Source organism: Capra hircus, chromosome 7 (genome assembly GCF_001704415.2).
Source record: "Capra hircus breed San Clemente chromosome 7, ASM170441v1, whole genome shotgun sequence".
NCBI classification, from domain to species: Eukaryota; Metazoa; Chordata; class Mammalia; order Artiodactyla; family Bovidae; genus Capra; species Capra hircus.
The window spans coordinates 72,155,190-72,174,889 of NC_030814.1; the positions used below are offsets into that span (position 1 = coordinate 72,155,190).

The following is a 19,700-nucleotide window of genomic DNA, read 5'->3' on the forward strand; positions in this document are numbered from 1 at the left end:
CTTCAGAATGGACTGGTTGGATCTCCTTGCAGTCCAAGGGACTCTCAAGAGTCTTCTCCAATACCACAGTTCAAAAGCATCAATTCTTCAGTGCTCAGCCTTCTTCACAGTCCAACCCTCACATCCATACATGACCACAGGAAAAACCATAGCCTTGACTAGATGGACCTTAGTCGGCAAAGTAATGTCTCTGCTTTTGAATATACTATCTAGGTTGGTCCTAAGTTTTCTTCCAAGGAGTAAGCGTCTTTTAATTTCATGGATGCAGTCACCATCTGCAGTGATTTTGGAGCCCCAAAAATAAAGTCTGACATGTTTCTACTGTTTCTTCATCTATTTCCCATGAAGTGATGGGACCGGATGCCATGATCTTAGTTTTCTGAATGTTAAGCTTTAAGCCAACTTTTTCACTCTTCTCTTTCACTGTCATCAAGAAGCTTTTTAGCTCCTCTTCACTTTCTGCCATAAGGGTGGTGTCATCTGCATATCTGAGGTTATTGATATTTCTCCCAGCAAACTTGATTCCAGCTTGTGTTTCTTCCAGCCCAGCATTTCTCATGATGTACTCTGCATAGAAGTTAAATAAGCAGGGTGACAATATACAGCCTTGACATACTCCTTTTCCTATTTGGAACCAGTCTGTTGTTCCATGTCCAGTTCTAACTGTTGCTTCCTGACCTGCATACAGGTTTCTCAAGAGGCAGATCAGGTGGTCTGGTATTCCCATCTCTCTCAGAATCTTCCACAGTTTATTGTGATCCACACAGTCAAAGGCTTTGGCATAGTCAATAAAGCAGAAATAGATGTTTTTCTGGAACTCTCTTGCTTTTTCCATGATCCAGCGGATGTTGGCAATTTGATCTCTGGTTCCTCTGCCTTTTCTAAAACCAGCATGAACACCTGGAAGTTCACGGTTCACGTTCTGCTGAAGCCTGGCTTGGAGAATTTTGAGCATTACTTTACTAGCATGTGAGATGAGTGCAATTGTGCGGTAGTTTGAGCGATCCTTTGCATTGCCTTTCTTTGGGATTGGAATGAAAACTGACCTTTTCCAGTCCTGAGGCCACTGCTGAGTTTTCCAAATTTGCTGGCATATTGAGTGCAGCACTTTCACAGCATCATCTTTCAGGATTTGAAACAGCTCCACTGGAATGCCATCACCTCCACTAGCTTTGTTCGTAGTGATGCTTTCTAAGGCCCACTTGACTTCACATTCCAAGATGTCTGACTCTAGATTAGTGATCACATCATCATGATTATCTGGGTCGTGAAGATCTTTTTTGTACAGTTCTTTCGTGTATTCTTGCCACCTCTTCTTAATATCTTCTGCTTCTGTTAGGTCCGTACCGTTTCTGTCCTTTATCGAGCCCATCTTTGCATGAAATGTTCCCTTGGTATCCCTAATTTTCTTGAAGAGATCTCTAGTCTTTCCCATTCTGTTGTTTTCCTCCATTTCTTTGCATTGATCGCTGAAGAAGGCTTTCTTATCCCTTCTTGCTATTCTTTGGAACTCTGCATTCAGATGCTTATATCTTTCCTTTTCTCCTTTGCTTTTCACCTCTCTTCTTTTCACAGCTATTTGTAAGGCCTCCCCAGACAGCCATTTTGCTTTTTTGCATTTCTTTTCCATGGGGATGGTCTTGATCCCTATCTCCTGTACAGTGTCGTGAACTTCATTCCATAGTTCATCAGGCACTCTATCTATCAGATCTAGGCCCTTAAATCTATTTCTCACTTCTACTGTATAATCATAAGGGATTTGATTTAGGTCATACCTGAATGGTCTAGTGGTTTTCCCTAGTTTCTTCAATTTGAATCTGAATTTGGTAATAAGGAGTTCATGATCTGAGGCACAGTCAGCTCCTGGTCTTGTTTTTGTTGACTGTATCCTGCTGTTGACTGCTTCTCCATCTTTGGCTGCAAAGAATATAATCAATCTGATTTCAGTGTTGACCATCTGGTGATGTCCATGTGTAGAGTCTTCTCTTGTGTTGTTGGAAGAGGGCGTTTGCTATGACCAGTGCATTTTCTTGGCAAAACTCTATTAGTCTTTGCCCTGCTTCATTCTGCATTCCAAGGCCAAATTTGCGTTACTCCAGGTGTTTATTGACTTCCTACTTTTGCTTCCAGTCCCCTATAATGAAAAGGACATCGTTTTTGAGTGTTAGTTCTAAAAGGTCTTGTAGGTCTTCATAGAACCATTCAACCTTCAGTTTCTTCAGCGTTACTGGTTGGGGCATAGACTTGGATAACTGTGATATTGAATGGTTTGCCTTGGAGACGAACAGAGATCATTCTGTCATTTTTGAGATTGCATCCCAGTACTGCATTTCGGACTCTTTTGTTGACCATGATGACTACTCCATTTCTTCTGAGGGATTCCTGCCCATAGTAGTAGATATAATGGTCATCTGAGTTAAATTCACCCATTCCAGTCCATTTTAGTTTGCTGATTCCTAGAATGTCGATGTTCACCCTTGCCATCTCTTGTTTGACCACTTCCAATTTGCCTTGATTCATGGACCTGACATTCCAGGTTCCTATGCAATGTTGCTCTTTACATCATCGAATCTTGCTTCTATCACCAGTCACATCCACAGCTGGGTATCCTGTAGCTGCGAGAGTGCCTTCCCTTCTTCTTTGGTCACATAGTCCCTGGAGCTTAGCTTTGGTTTTGGTCCTACCTCTGTTGAAGCTTCAATACTTTGGCCACTTGATGAGAAGAACCAATCCATTGGAAAAGATCTTGGTGCTGGGAAAGATTGAAGGCAAAAGGAGAAGGGGCAACAGAGTATGAGATGGTTAGATAACATCACTGACTCAATGGACATGAATTTGAGCAACCTCCAGGAGATAGTGGAGGACAAAGGAGCCTGGCATGCTACAGTGCATGGAGTCACAAAGAGTCAGACACAGCTTAGTGACTGAATACCAGTAACAGCTGCTTGCAGGCAACCCTCTGGTGTCTGTTCCTTGCCAATACAAGATGGGGTGAAAATAGCAGCTTATTATGGCTTACCTCTCAGTCAGGCTGGGGAGATGGAGAGGTATAGCAGACACAATTGGGGTGTGTGGGGAGTACCTGCTTCAGCAGAGGCCTCTGAAAAGTTGCTATAGTCTAAGGTGGTTCATACACTCCCCTAGGGCCAGACATCCTGGAATGTGAAGCCAAGTGGGCCTTAGGAAGCATCACTATGAACAAAGCTATTGGAGATGATGGAATTCCAGTTGAACTATTTCAAATCCTGAAAGATGATGCTATAAAAGTGCCGCACTCAATATGCCAGCAAATTTGGAAAACTCAGCAGTGGCCACAGGACTGGAAAAGGTCAGTTTTCATTCCAGTCCCACACAAAGGTAATGCCAAAGAATGCTCAGACTACCACACAATTGTACTCATCTCACACGCTAGTAAAGCAGTGCTTAAAATTCTCCAAGCCAGGCTTCAGCAATATGTGAACTGTGAACTTCCAGATGTTCAAGCTGGTTTTAGAAAAGGCAGAGGAACCAGAGATCAAATTGCCAACATCCGCTGGATCATGGAAAAAGCAAGAGAGTTCCAGAAAAACATCTATTTCTGCTTTATTGACTATGCCAAAGCCTTTGACTGTGTGGATCGCAATAAACTGTGGAAGATTCTGAAAGAGTTGGGAATACCAGACCACCTGACCTGCCTCTTGAGAAATCTGTATGCAGGTCAGGAAGCAACAGTTAGAACTGGACATGGAAAAACAGACTGGTTCCAAATAGGAAAAGGAGTATGTCAAGGCTGTATATTGTCACCCTGCTTATTTAACTTCTATGCAGAGTACATCATGAGAAACGCTGGGCTGGAGGAAGCACAAGCTGGAATCAAGTTTGCTGGGAGAAATATCAATAACCTCAGATATGCAGATGACACCACCCTTATGGCAGAAATTGAAGAACTAAAGAGCGTCTTGATGACAGTGAAAGAGAAGAGTGAAAAAGTTGGCTTAAAGCTCAACATTCAGAAAACAAAGTTCATGACATCTGGTCCCATCAGTTTATGGGAAATAGATGGGGAAACAGTGTCAGACTTTTATTTTTCTGGGCTCCAAAATCACTGCAGATGGAGATTGCAGCCATGAAATTAAAAGACGCTTGCTCCTTGGAGTGAAAGTTATGACCATCCTAGACAGCATGTTGAAAGGCAGAGATACTAGTTTGCCAACAAAGGTCCATCTAGTTAAGGCTACGGTTTTTCCAGTGGTTATGTATGGATGTGAGAAAGCTGAGTGCCCAATAATTGATGCTTTTGAACTGTTGTATTGGAGAAGACTCTTGAGAGTCCCGTGGACTGCAAGGAGATCCAACCAGTACATCTTAAGGGAGATTAGTTCTGGGTGTTCATTGGAAGGACTAATGTTGAAGCTGAAACTCCAATACTTTGGCCACCTGATACGAAGAGCTGACTCACTTGAAAAGACCCTGATGCTGAGAATGATTGAGGGCTGGAGGAGAAGGGGACGACAGAGGATGAGATGGTTAGATGGCATCACCGGCTCGATGGACATGGGTTTGGGTGGACTCTGGGAGTTTGTGATGGACAGAGAGGCCTGGTGTGCTGCAGTTGATGCGGTCACAAAGAATCGGACACGACTGAGCGACTGAACTGAACTGAAGGGTAGTTGGTCCCTGGTTGTGTGTCCCTTGTTAGAGCCAAGCCACATAAGTTCACAGGAAGGTGTGGACTGTGACCTCTGCCTGCTGACAGCTTGGTGGCAGCTGCTACCTTGGGGTTGGGACTGCAGTGGCAGTTTGTTCCCTGACTATTGTCTTGCCCTGGCTTTGACGGTGGCCAGTTGGCCTGAGTACCTCTCTCTGGGATCATAAGTTGCATTTGCGACTCCTGCCACCTCTGGCACTTGTGCTGGCTTTGGTGGTGGCTGGCCAGCGCATCTGCCTCTGGGGTCGCAGTCCATAGCTGGGGCTTGTCGCACCTATGGCACTCTTGAAGGCTGGGTCCTGTTGTCAGTTGAGTGCACAGTTTTTGAGGATCCCCACAGCAATGATCTCCTGTCTCTCTGTCAGGCCCAACTCCCTAGAGTCCCTCAGCTGTGTTATACTAGCCACTTCAGAGTATCTTCACAGCAGTCAACCCCAGTCCTCTCCCTAGGGTCCAGCCCCCAAAGCCCTCAGCACCCAGCCCATACTGGCTGCACCAGGGCGTGCCAACAGCATCTTGCCTGGTAAGTGCTGGTCAGCAACAATCTCTGTGGTGATTTCTCTCCATTTTACCTTCTGAGCACATGTTGCTGCATTCCCCTCTGTGGTTCCAAAGCTCTTCCCCAACCCTGCAGTGAGGGGGTTTCCAAGTGTGCAGAACTTTTTCTTCTTCATGGCTCCCTCACCAAGGTGTAGGTCCCCATCCCAAATCCTTTGTCTCATTTTTCTCTTACTGCTTTTCCCCTACCTCATTCTGTGGAGATTGGTTTGCCTTTTTGGAAGTCTGGGGTCTTGCCAGCTTTCAGAAGGTGTTCTGTAGGAGTTGTTCCATACGCAGATATGTTTTTGAGATATTTGTGGGGAGGAAGGTGGACTCTGTATTTTACTCTGCTATCTTGCGGGATCTCCCTGTTTAGTGTTCCTTAAGCTTCCTGGATCTGTGGTTTAGTATCTGACCTTAATTTGGGGAAATTCTGAGTCATTATTATTTCACATAATTCTTTCGCTTCTATTTTTCTCATCCTTCTGGCAGTTGCATTATGTTTTTGTAGTTGTTCCACAGTCCTTGAATATTGTCTTATTCTTTTCAGTCTTTGTTCTCTTTATGTTTTAGTTTTGGTGGTTTCAATTAACATGTCTTCAAGCTCAGATTCTTTTTTACAGTTGTGTCCAGTCTACTGATAAACCCATCAAAGCAGTCTTCATTTCTGTTAGTGTTTTTAATCTTTAGTATTTCTTTTTGTTTCTTTCTTAGGATTTCCATCTCTCTATTTACATTTCCCATCTGACCTTGTTTGTGCTCTAATTTATCCTTTAAAGGCCTTATATTAATCATAATTGTTTTAAATTTCTAGCTTGATAATTCCAACATTAGCACCATGTCTGATTCTGATGCATAGTCTATCTTTTCAAATAGTAGTTTTTGCCTTTTAGTGTGACTTGTAATGTTTTCTTGATAGTTGGACACGATGTACCAGGTAAAAGAAACTACTCTAAATAGGCCTTTAGAAATGTGGTGTTAGGTGTGGCTAATAAGGGAAGTATTCATAGTTCCCTGATTGTGAAGTGAAAGTCTCTCAGTTGTGTCCGACTCTTTGCGACTCCATGGACTGTAGCCTGCCAGGCTCTTCTGTCCATGGGATTTCCCAGGCAAGAATACTGGAATGGGTTGCCATTTCCTTCTCCAGGGGATCTTCCTGATGCAGGGATCAATCCCGGGTCTCCTGCCTTGGAGGCAGATTCCTTACCATCTGAGCCACCAGGGAAGTTCCCTAATTAGGTCTCACTATTTCAGTCTGTGAACTTCACAAGTGTTTCTAATTTTTTCCTCCCTCTTTAGGTGGGAGAGGATGGCTAGAGTAGGTTGGAGTTTGGTATGTCCCTTCTCACACGTCAGGTATACTGTTAGTCTAGACTGATTACTTAGTTTCTACTAGGGCAAGCCTTGCTGGAAAGAACAGAGGGCCCTGATAAATTTCAAAATAGCTCCTCTCTCCTACTCTGTTTGGGACATTTAAGAGGAAGTTTTCCCTATATTTATTGTGAGAATCTGGTTAAAATCTTGGAAATAAAACTTACAAGTCTGTGGGCCCCCTTTGACTGAGTTTCCCTGGAATTTTTAACTCCCAGACTTGTCCACACCAAGCCCCCAGCAATTTGTCCCTTACAGTTCAGATTTTCTTGGCACTGATTTCTGTGTTAGTTTTTACTCTTGAATCTCTGCTCTGATAAGCCATGACTCACTGTATTCCCTTGTTTGTCTCTCCATCTTGTGGGCAGCAATGTGCCCTGTGCCCTCCTTTCTCACAGATACAGGAAGAGTTGTTGATTTTTTCAGTTGCTTTATTAATAGCTTTTTACTCTTCAGGACAAAGCAGTGACTTACTTCCAGGTTTCTTACATGTGGAGTCAGAAATTGGTTCTGTAATTTCCATTATATTTTCACATGGCTTTTATAGACTTTTATCATTTTTATATATCTTCATGATTAGTATTTTGATAACATAGGAGTCTCTTGAGTTAACATGCCTTATATAACTTAACAGTGGCTTTGTTTTTAGGAAACTTAAGTCAATCACCTTGTAGGTTATAGTGTGTGTGTGTGTGTGTGTGTGTGCCGCTCAGTAGTGTGTGTGTGTGTGTGTGTGTGTGTGTGAGCCGCTCAGTCATGTCCAACTCTTTGTGACCCCGTGTACTGTAGCCTGCTGTGCTCCTCTGTCCGTGGGATTCTCTAGGCAAGAATATTGGAGTGGGTTGCTATTTACTTCTCCACAGGATCTTCCCGACCCAGGGACTGAACCCGAATCTCCTGCATTGCAGGCACATTCTTATACCACTGAGCCACCAGGGAAGCCCAGGTTATAGTGTAATGAACATCTTTTTGTGTCTAACAGTTTTTCTTTTCAGTGATTGTTCAGAATAAACTCCCAGAAGTGGTATCAATTTGTTTGAGAATGCATATCTATACAGGTGCCTACACAATGCCTTGATGCTTTCAAAAGTGTTTTATAAACTTAAATTGTAACTGGCAATGTGTAGATATATTAAGTTTATCACAGTTGCAGAGCTCTGTCTGTTTTGCAAAAAAAAAGTTCTTAGGAAAAGATTTGGGCAGGAAGATAATTTATCTTTTGTTGTTACATGAAATGTGCTCTGTCAGAACATTTGTTCTGTTCTCTCGGTTTACTTATTTATTTAGGCCGTGCTGGGTCTTCATTGCAGTGCACAGGCTTCTCTAATTTTGTTGTATGGACTCTAGAGCACACAGGCTTAGCGGTTGCAGCACATGGAGTTGTTGCCCTGTGGCATGTGGGGTCTTAGTTCCCCAGTCAGGGATCAAACCCCCATTTCCTGCATAGGAGGGTGGATTCTTAACCATTGGACCACCAGGAAGCCCCTCAACCTTTTTAAATAACCACAAATTTTACAGGTTATATCTGTTTTTGTGTTCTGGATTGTTTGGATTGTTGACAGCCTGTTTACACATCTCAGTGGGCCAACCTGAATGTTGGGAGATCATAAATTTTGAAGAGCATAATCAGAATCATTTGATAAGCTAGTTGAGCCAATTCACTTAGAGATTCTAATGTTGACACTTGCTGACATTTCCTCCTGGCTGGAATTCCAGTTTGTTTCTCCCTTTCTTCTAATGGTTGGGTTCTTATATTGTAGAGAGGTTAGGTAAAATATGTCCTAGTCAGTAGTGATGTTTATTAGACTCTAGTCTCAGATCATGGTTATATAAAAAATAAGAGTCAGTAACTAGTGAATAAGAATGTCCTTTTAATTCTGATTGTGGTTAGAGTAAATATGTAGTGGTGGCTTTGTCAGATTATGTGCTTGTATGTTATTGTTTGTTGTTTAGTTGCTAGTTGTATCTGACTCTTTTGTGACCCCATGGACTATAGCCTTACAGGCTCCTGTGTCCTTAGGATTTTCCAGGCAAGAATCCTGGAGTGGGTTGCTATTTCCTTCTCTAGGGCATCTTCCTGACCCAGGAATCAGACCTGCATCTCCTGCATTGGCAGGAGGATTCTTTACCACTGAGCCACCTGGGAAGGCAGGTGTTATTGTTAGTGAAAGACAATAATCTGAAGTTTTGGATTTCTTTAAATAAAATGTAATAACAGTAAATAATTTGTTAATTGATACAAACAGTTATTAGACACTTGTTATGTGCCAGGTACTATTCTAAATATTTTTCATGTATTATTTAACCATTGTAACAGACTTAAATACTATTATCTCTGTTTTTCTTGTGTGTGAAGTAAAACAAGTTTTATTAAATCATAGTATTTATATGAGAATTCTAATGTTAAGAGTATGTTTATATTTACTCTAGATACATGGTCATGCAGATTAAAAGACACAAAGAAAAAAGAGGGAGGGAGATGATCAGAGACCAGCACCAGTATCCAGGTTTAGAGGATAAATAACCTGCTCAAAATTTTACAACTAAAAAGGCATGCAATCAAGAATTAAACCCAGGTAGTCTGGCTGTGGGGGCTTCCCTGGTGGCTCAGATGGTAAGGAATGTGCCTGCAACGTGGGAGACCTGGGTTCGATCCCTGAGTTGAGAAGATCCCCTGGAGAAGAGAACGGCAACCCACAGCAATAGAATTGCCTGGTGAATTCCATGGACAGAGGAGCCTGGCCGTCTACATATAGTCCTTGGGGTTGCAAAGAGTCAGACATGACTGAGGGACTTTCATTTCCTTCCTCAGTCTGGCTGTGGAGCTTCCCGTCTATGTAGTTGAGAACAGAATCCTTACTAAGTTCTTGTTTTCATGTTAATGTAATAGCAAAGCCTACTTCTCTCCAGAATCTTTAGGAAATATGTTGTTCAGTCTTTCAGTCGTGTTCAACTCTTTGTGACCGCATGGACTGCCACACACCATGCTTCCCTGTCCCTCACCATCTCCTGAAGTTTGCCCAAGTTCATGTCCATTGTGTTGGTGATGCCATCCAGCCATCTCATCATTTGACTCCCTCTTCTTCTGCCCTCTGTCTTTCCCAGCATCAAGGACTTTTCCAATGAGTCTACTATTTGCATCAGGTGACCAAAATACTGGAGCTTCAACTTCAGCATTAGTCCTTCTAATGAGTACTCAGAGTTGATTTCCTTCAAGATTAACTGGTTTGATCTCCTTGCTGTCCAAGGGACTCTTAATTAGAGAATACAAGATACTTTAAAAGACTGAATATTACAAAGAACTCATTTTGCATTATTACATGGTTTTGATTCTCTTAAACTGAACACAAAGGATATAATCAACATCAACATTTTCTTGATGACTTAGTGATTTCATTGACAATGAATAATCATGTTATAAGAATGTCAGTCTTCCATTTTATCCATTTTATTGATATATAGTGGTAGCTCATTTTAACTTGCATTTTCCTTATGATTAATGATCTTTTCTTATGCTTAATGATTATTCCAAAATTTTCTTTTGTGAAGGATTTGTTCAGATCTGTTGTTCATTATTGATAAAATTAGATGGCTTGTTTTCTTACTATGGAGTATAGATATTTCATATACTTTGGATACAAGTCTTTTGTCAGATTATATATATTGCGAATATGTTCTCCCATTTTGTGACTTACCTTTTTCTTTTCTTTCTTTTTTACTTAAAATTTTTACTTTTTATTTTTGTAACAAAGATAAGTTTTATATTTAGTTTTTTCTTTCTGTATCATATCTAAGCAAAATTTGACTACCCCTCGGTTACAAAGATTTTCACCTGTGTTTTCTTTTAGGATTTTTTTAGTTTTAGCTTTTACACCTAGATATGTATTCCATTTTGAGTTGAGTTCAGTTCAGTTCAGTCGCTCAGTCGTGTCCGACTCTTTGCAACCCCATGAATCGCAGCACGCCAGGCCTCCCTGCCCATCACCATCTCCCGGAGTTCACTCAGACTCACATCCACGGAGTCCGTGATGCCATCCAGCCATCTCATCCTCGGTCGTCCACTTCTCCTCCTGCCCCCAATCCCTCCCAGCATCAGAGTCTTTTCCAATGAGTCAACTCTTCGCATGAGGTGGCCAAAGTATTGGAGCCTCAGCTTTAGCATCATTCCTTCCAAAGAAATCCCAGGGTTGATCTCCTTCAGAATGGACTGGTTGGATCTCCTTGCAGTCCAAGGGACTCTCAAGAGTCTTCTCCAACACCACAGTTCAAAAGCATCAATTCTTTGGCGCTCAGCCTTCTTCACAGTCCAACTCTCAAATCCATATATGACCACAGGAAAAACCATAGCCTTGACTAGATGGACCTTAGTCAGCAAAGTAATGTCTCTGCTTTTGAATATACTATCTAGGTTGGTCCTAAGTTTTCTTCCAAGGAGTAAGCGTCTTTTAATTTCATGGCTGCAGTCACCATCTGCAGTGATTTTGGAGCCCCCCCAAAATAAAATCTGACACTGTTTCCACTGTTTCCCCATCTATTTCCCATGAAGTGATAGTGTGAGATAAGGGTTAAATTGGAAAGCAGAGACATTACTTTGCCAACAAGGATCCGTCTAGTCAAAGCTGTGGTTTTTCCAGTGGTCATGTATAGATGTGAGAGTTGGACTGTGAAGAAAGCTGAGTGCCGAAGAATTGATGCTTTTGAACTGTGGTGTTGGAGAAAACTCTTGAGAGTCCCTTGGACTGCAAGAAGATCCAACCAATCCATTCTAAAGGAGATCAGTCCTGGGTGTTCTTTGGAAGGAATGATGCTAAAGCTGAGGCTCCAATACTTTGGCCACCTCATGCGAAGAGTTGACTCATTGGAAAAGACTCTGATGCTGGGAGGGATTGGGGGCAGGAGAAGGGGACAACAGAGGATGAGATGGCTGGATGGCATCATGGACTCGATGGACATGAGTTTGAGTGAACTCCGGGAGATGGTGATGGACAGGGAGGCCTGGTGTACTGTGATTCATGGGTTCACAGAGTCGGACATGACTGAGCGACTGAACTGAACTGAACTGAACTGAAGGGTTAAAGGTTCATTTTTTTCCCTTATGGATATCCTGTTGTTCTGGTACCATTTGTCGAAAAGGCTTGTTGGTAGAAATCAAGTGAAAAATATTTGTGCATCTATTTCTGAATTTTCTATTACGTTATGTTTGATGAGCTTGTTTGGATTTTCACTGGGGTTGTGTTGAATCAGTTTGGGGAGACTTGATATCTTAAATTCTGAATTATGTTGCTATTATTTTTTTCTCTAGTTTTTGTTAGAATTCACCAGTGATGAATGTCAGATGGCTTTGGATTTTCTGTATGGAGAGGTTTTTAACTACAGATTCATATTCTTTAATAGGTATAAGGCTGTTCAGATACTCTTTTTCTTCTGTGTTTGTTTTCATAATTTATGTTTTTCACTGATTTGTTTGTTTGTTTCAGTTAAGTCAGTGTTTCTCAGTCCTTTTTTCATTACTGTTCCCTGAAGGATCCTTTTTAGACTGTTTTTTTCCTAGCCACCACTGTCCCTATGAAATTTTAATGCCATAGATAATGCTATATATTCTATTTATGTACTGACTTATACACCTGTACAGATTTCTTGGACTTCCAAGAACCAGTTTTTATCCACTTGGGGATGATATCATGCTAATTGAGAATGCATGCTTGATTGTCAAATTTATTGGCATAAAATTGTCCATGGTATTCTGTTTTTCTTTTCATGATTGTAGAATCTGTAGTGATATATCCCCTCTTATTCCTGTATTGTTAATTTACATGTTTAATTTTCTTCTTAATCAGTCTAATCAGAGATTTATAAATTTTATTGACCTTTTCATGGAACCAAGTTTTGTTATTAATTTTTATTTTCTGTGTTGTACACCATCTTCTATTTCATTGATATCTGCTCTTTATATTACTTTCTTCTTACTTTGGGTTAATTTTGCTCTTCATTGTTTAGCTTATTAAAGAGGAAAGCTTGGATCTCTGATTTTAAATTTTTCTTTTCTTATATGATCATGTAAAGCTATTCATATCCCTGTAAATATTGCATTATGTACTTCCACAGATTTTGACTAGGGAAAAAAAGTCTAGAAAGGATTCTTCAGGGAATAGTAATGAAAAAAGGACTGAGAAATACTGACTTAATTGAAATAAATTAAAAACATCACTGAAAAACATAATTTATGAAAACTGACACAGAAGAAAGAACATCTGAATAACCTTATATCTATTAAAGAATTTGAATTTATAGTTAAAAAACCTCTCTATAAAGAAAATCTAAGGCCATCTGACATTCATTCACTGGTTAATTCTGATCTGTTTTCATTCTCATTAAGATCACTTTAAATTTATTTGGGTGCATTTTTTTATGTTGGAATTTAATCTTAGGGATCCTTCATCCTTACTGATTTTATTTTACTTTTTAAAAACAGGTTTAACATTTACCCGATTAAGTCAAAGATACACCAAAAGATATAGTCAAAGAAATGTCACTGCCTCCCTTATCCCTTCCACTTTGTACTCAACTACCTTTATATAACCATTTGAATTAATTTCTAATTCATCTTTCTTGTGTCACTCTTTGCAAATTAGCATGCTATATAAACTTTTGTGTTTTGCTTCTTTTTTTTAGCTTAATACTGTATCTTTAAAATAATTCTATTCCTAGAGCATAGATACCTTCCTTATTCTTCTTACAGTTTTATGTATGAATACCAAAATTTATTCAAGCAGTGTCCTGTGATGGTCATTACATGTATTCTATTGTTTTGCAAATTCAAACAATGCTGCAGTGAAAAATGAGTACATGTTTGGTTTTCTTGTCATTTTTCAGTTGCTAAGTTGTGTCCAACTATTTGCAATCCTATAGACTATAGCATGCCAGGCTCCTCTGTCCTCCACTGTCCCCTGGAGTTTGCTCAAATTCTTGTCCATTGAACTGGTGATGCTGTCTAACTGTCTCATCCTCTGTCACCCTCTTCTGCTTTTGCCTTCAATCTTTCCCAGCATCAGTCTTTTCCAGTGGGTTGGCTCTTCACATCAGGTGGCCAAAATATCGGAGCTTCAGCTTTAGCATCAGTCCTTTCCTGAGTATTCAGGGTTGATTTCCTTTAGGATTGACTAGTTTGGCCTCTTTGCAGTTCAAGGGACTCTCAAGAATCTTCTCCAGCACCACAATTTGAAAGCATCAGTTCTTCAGTGTAGCCTTCGTTATGGTCCAACTCTTACATGCTGAAGCAGGCTGGTTGGTCTACACGTTATGGTTCTTGCCTCTGGCATGAGAGGTCCCAGTTTCAGGTCCCAGACGAGCCCCCAAGATGAAAGGTTGTTGCTGAGCCGTGAAAGACTCCGGGATTCTTGGCCTCTAGAGGAGAGGAATTCAATCCGGGGCCAGTGACGAAGCTTGATCACTCAGAACTTTTGTGTGATAAAGTTTTATTAAAGTATGAAAGAGATGGACAAAGCTTCTAGCATAGACATCAGAAGGGGGCAGAAAGAGTGCCCCCCTGCTAGCCTTTAGCAGTATGTTGTATACATATCAGCAAGCTGTTAATTAGAGAAAGGAGATGTCTCAGAGTGGCACCAGCCCCCTCACCCACAACATGCATTTTGAGATAACATTGGCACCAGGTGAGTCATCCTGGGCCATAAAACGATTGACATGAATCTTAAATATATAGTTTCATTAACATAGATTAAGAAAATAGTGTATAAGTAAAACATACAGGTTTGTTGAGCCCTTATCTGAGTCTTAAGCAGAACAGAATTGAAGAGAGACAGAGTCTAGTGTAAATACATAGTTCATTAACATAGTTTAAGAAAACCGTTTCCATAAGAAAAATGCATTGGTTAGCTCAAGGTTTGAGAAAAGTTAAGTTCAGGTAGAACCAGGTGTCATCATGGCAACACAGAATTTTAAGGGAAACCTTTTAAATTTGTATAGAGAAGGGAATAAAATCTGACACTTGTGGTTTGTTTCCTCCTGCTGCTTAAAAGAGAGATAAAAAATGCTAAGACTTGGAGCCTATTTCCTCCGTTTGGAGACCCCTGGCCTTCCTGCCTGTTACCCTCTCACTACTGGAAAAACCATAGCTTCACTATGCACACCTTTGTCAGCAAAGTGATGTCTTTGTTTTTTAAATATGCTGTCTTGTGTATATTTTTTTTTAAAGTTGAAAATATATCGTTAGAGTACGTTGCTCGAATTGGGATTGCCGGGTCATATGTGTAGTTTGTTAGTCACTGCCAGAATCTTGTCCATAAGCATTATACAAAATGGCAATATTCTTTTTTATATTTATTAGCTAGAATAATTCTCTTTTGAAGTATTTTTTTAAATTTATTTAGTTTTAATTGGAGGATAATTGCTTTACAATGTTGTATTGGTTTTGCCATACATCAGCATGAATCAGCCACAGGTATGCATATATCCCCTCCCTTTGGAACCTCCCTCCCATCTCCCCCCCACCCCCCCACATCCCACCTCTCTAGGTTGTCACAGAGCACTGGGTTGAGCTCCCTGCATCATACAGCAAATTCCCAATGGTTATCTGTTTTACATATGGTAATGTGTATGTTTCAATGCTACTCTCAATTCGTTCTACCCTCTCCTTCCCTCACTGTGTCTAACAAGTCTTTTCTCTATGTCTTCATCTCTATTGCTGCTCTACAAATAGGTTAATCAGTACCATTTTTCTAGATTCCATATATATGTGTTAATATACAGTATTTGTTTTTATTTTTCTGACATGCTTCATTCTGCATAACAGGCTCTAGGTTTATCCACCCCACTACAACTGACTTTGTTCCTTTTTATGGCTGAATAATACTCAGTTATATATAGGTGAAAGTGAAAGTCACTCAGTTGTGTCCAACTCTTTGTGACTCCATGGACTGTATTCTCCAGGCCAGAAAACTGGCTAACCATTTCCTTTTCCAGGGAATCTTGCCAACCCAGGGATCAAACCCATGTCTCCTGCATTGCAGGCAGATTCTTTACCAGCTGAGCCACAAGGGAAGCCCGTTTTATGTATATATATATACCACACACACATATATACCACAACTTTATCCATTCATCTGTTGATGGACATCTAGGTTGCTTTCATGTCCTGACTATTATAAATAGTGTTGCAGTGAACATTGGGGTACATGTGCCTTTTAGAATGATTTTTCTCAGGGTATATGCCCAGTTGTGGGTTTGCTGGGTTGTATGGTAGTTTTATTCCTAGTTTGTTAGGGAATCTCCATACTGTTCTCCATAGTGGCTATATCAATTTACATTCCCACCAACAGTGCAAGAGGGTTCCCTTTACTCCACACCATCTTATAACTTTTTAAAGAGAAGCTTCTTTTCATCTATTTGGTTATCTAGAAGTATAGCTTATATTGGAAGAATAAGACAAAAGCTTGGTTCTCTTTTTTTTTTTTCCAGTTTTCAAAATAATTGATTAATTGTTGATTGAATAACATATTGTTAACATTCTTCGACAGTGACCAATTAGTTTTTTTTTAAGTACTATTATGAACTTATAGATTTAAACTTATTTGTGTGTTAGTCAACCAGTTGTGTCCAACTCTTTGTGACCCCATAGACTGTAGCCTGCCACTTCCTCTGTCCATGGAGTTCTCCAGGGAAGAATACTGGAGTGGGTTACCATTCCCTTCTCCAGTTAAACTTATTGTTTTAATTCATTGTATTTATTATCCTTGTTGATGTTCAGTGGTCTCATTTTTGGCCATTGAGAACCTTTTTAAGTTGGGTCTTAAGTTCTTTTGATATAACCCTAGTAGTGTCTGGTAGATTCTTTGCTCATAGATATGACAGGTATCCTAATTCATCTTCTATTAATATGTTTCATTCTCCAGACTTGCAGTCAACTATTCCTCTCCAGGGTACCCCAGTTGCTTTTAATGGGAAATGCTGTTTGCAGATGACACTCAGGTCTTTAGAGATGTTCTTTTCTACTGTATAAATCAGAAGATTCTGAAAAGTAAAATTACTCTGGCTTGATGTTGAGCATAAAGCAAATATGTATCAGTATGAAGTGATAGGTATTGAAAAACCCTGGATTGGGAGGTAGTTCCTCTTATTCACTCACCAGATATTACCTGTTAGGAGCCAGGTACTCTTCTCTTGTGCTGAAGATACAACAGTGAAGAAAAGTAGGCAGAAACTCTGCCTTCATAGGAGCTCACAGTTTCGTTAATCGTGGGCTCTTACAGCTGTTGCTACTGATCTTTACTGGTACCTTACCTTTTGGAGCTTTCCTTATTCACAAAATTGTACTAAGTGATCTTTAGTGTCTTCTCTTGAAAAGTTTAATAATTCTGTTTCTTGTCTACACACTTATTTAATGTTTGTGGTGTCACTCTCTCTTCCCTATCTTCTTACAGAAATGACAGAAGAAGAACAGTTTGCTTTGGCTCTCAAAATGAGTGAACAGGAAGCTAGGGAGGTGAACAGCCAGGAGGCGGAAGAAGAGGAGCTCTTGAGAAAAGCCATTGCGGAGAGCCTGAATGTAAATATGCTATGTTGAAAAAGTTTGTGAGCATTGATCAGCAATATTTTATTTCTGCAGTGTCATGGCTAATTAGGAACTAGTTGTAGTAAGTAGTTCATAGGGTTTTCAATTAACAGATATTTCCCATTATCATTTTTAAAATCTGTGTCAAATTGTGAACTCAATTTAGTGTTTTGTTAATTCTATAGGGAAGAGTTTTTTACCTCACAGATTTTCAGTCCATGTCTTAAGAGAACCATAGTATTTGGCAGCTTCTGAAAAGAGTTACTAAGTAATAAGAAACCAAAAGAGAGCAAGATAAGGTGCTTACTTTCCCTGTATTATGGGGAAAACAAGGGGAATGAGAACTAGAGGTAGGTTATGAAGAGACAGAATGAGCAGTATTAAAAATTTTCAAATAATAATACATTGTGATTTGAATATGTGTAATTGAAGTTATTATAAATGTGAAAGATATTTGCCAGTGGCAGATCCTGAGTCATCCTTTATGCCATTCACTTTTCTATATTAGAAAAAGGTCTAGTATAGTGATCTAATACAGTGCTTTGTACATAGTAGGCATGTAGTGCACATTGTGGAATTTATTTGAATTGAGCATCTACGTTTTGGAGAGGAGAATCACTTAGGGACAGTGGACTCCTCTTTTTGTACTTCCTATGACCCTTCATGTATAGCTATCTTAATAATAAACCTGGTCTGGTGTGGGATCACTTGTTTCAGAGTTGCCGGCCTTCTGATGCTTCTGCTACCAGATCTCGACCTCTGGCCACTGGACCGTCTTCACAGTCCCACCAACAGAAAACCACAGACTCTGGGACCACTGAAGGCATGTCTCCCTGTTCTGGCTCCTTCTTCTCATCAAGCATAACCATATCAGAGGGATATCATGCTGAGAGTAGATATACAGAAATGTCCAGAATCCCTTTGGTGGTATTAAAGAGGTTAAATCAGATAGTAGTTGAGTTCTCACTAATATCCAGCATACTTTTATCTCCCAGGAGAAGCCAACTTTTGGTTAAACCCAAAGATGAGCCTTTTTTACCCACATTATGTAATTCTTGATAAGTGATAACTTACCAAACCCTCTTAATAAAAAATGGTTTGTCCTTAGCCCTACTTTTTCTCAAATACCTACAGGCATATGGCAGCTGGTACCTCCATCACTGTTTAAAGGCTCACATATCAGTCAGGGAAACGAGTCTGAGGAAAGAGAGGAGCCTTGGGACCACACTGAAAACACTGAAGAGGAGCCGGTCTCTGGCAGCTCAGGAAGCTGGGACCAATCAAGCCAGCCAGTGTTTGAGAATGAGAACGTTAAATGTTTTGACAGATGTACTGGCCACTTGGCTGAGCACACACAGTGTGGGAAGCCACAGGAAAGTACTGGGAGGGGTTGTGCTTTTCACAAAGCTGCCCAGGGTAGGGGGGACACATCTAGGCACTGTCTGCCTACCCCAGCAAATGCCAAAGGTCTCCAGGACATTGGGGGCACTGTACACTACTTCTGGGGTATTCCATTCTGCCCTGATGGAGTAGACCCTAACCAATATACCAAGGTCATTCTCTGCCAGTTGGAGGTTTATCAAAAGAGCCTGAAAATGACTCAGAGGCAGCTCTTAAAAAAAAAAGGTTTTGGGGAACCAGTGTTACCTAGACCTCCTTCTCTGATCCAGAATGAATGTGGCCAAGGAGATCAGGCTAGTGAAAAAAATGAAGGCATCTCAGAAGATGTGGGAGATGAAGACAACGAGGAGAGGCAGGAGTCTAGGGCATCTGTCTGGCACTCAAAAACCAAGGATTTCCAAGAAAGTCCAATTAAAAGCTTGAAAGAGAAACTTTTGTTGGAGGAAGAACCAACAACCAGTCATGGTCAGGTAAGGGTCAGTGATGCTGTGATTAAGGATGATTTATTCACAGATTAAACAAGGATTATTTTAGCTGTTTTTTTTGTGTTGCCTTCTCCTCTCGGCTTTTAAAGTAGCACATATATGCTCACTCTGAAAAGTTAGGAAAGTACAGAAGAGTGTAAAGAAGAAAAAATTGACTATAATACCAGCACCAAAAGGCAATCATTATTACTTCTATGCATATAAAGTTTTTTTTTTTGTAAATTTTTCAACAAAATGAAGACTTTTCTGTATAGATTTTGTTCTTTCTCCTACTTAATAGCTTATCTTAGATCTTTTCCTATTCCTTATGCATTCTTGAAAACATTATTGTATCAGATGTATGTATCAGTTTATTTTTTGTTTTAAAATATGTATTTCTAAAAAGTTAAGTTTTTGAATAGGTAGTAATGTTCAACTGACTCAAAATTCAAAAAGATATAAATAAAGTTTGTCTTCTATCCCCATCCCCAGCCAACCAGTTCCCCTTCCTGAAGTCAACATTTATTACTGTTTTCTAGTGCATCCTTCTGAGGATTTCATGTGGTGCAAACAGTGTGTATAGATACTTTTCCTCACCTTTTACACAGCTGATAGCATACTCTTCATTATTCTGTACCTTGCTTTTTTCATTTACTGTCTCTATGGGATC

General features: G+C 40.2%; 1 protein-coding gene across 2 annotated transcripts in view; it reads left to right on the forward strand.

Annotated features, from left to right (window-relative positions):
• The window catches only part of UIMC1 (ubiquitin interaction motif containing 1), a 133,296-nt gene that overhangs the window by 46,914 nt on the left and 66,682 nt on the right, over positions 1-19,700 (forward strand). For both annotated transcript variants that reach the window (XM_018050628.1, XM_018050629.1), the window contains exons 4-6: positions 17,035-17,159; positions 17,883-17,988; positions 18,300-19,036. In XM_018050628.1, the coding sequence (XP_017906117.1) occupies positions 17,035-17,159; positions 17,883-17,988; positions 18,300-19,036 (968 nt within the window). The remainder of the gene's footprint in view (positions 1-17,034; positions 17,160-17,882; positions 17,989-18,299; positions 19,037-19,700) is intronic.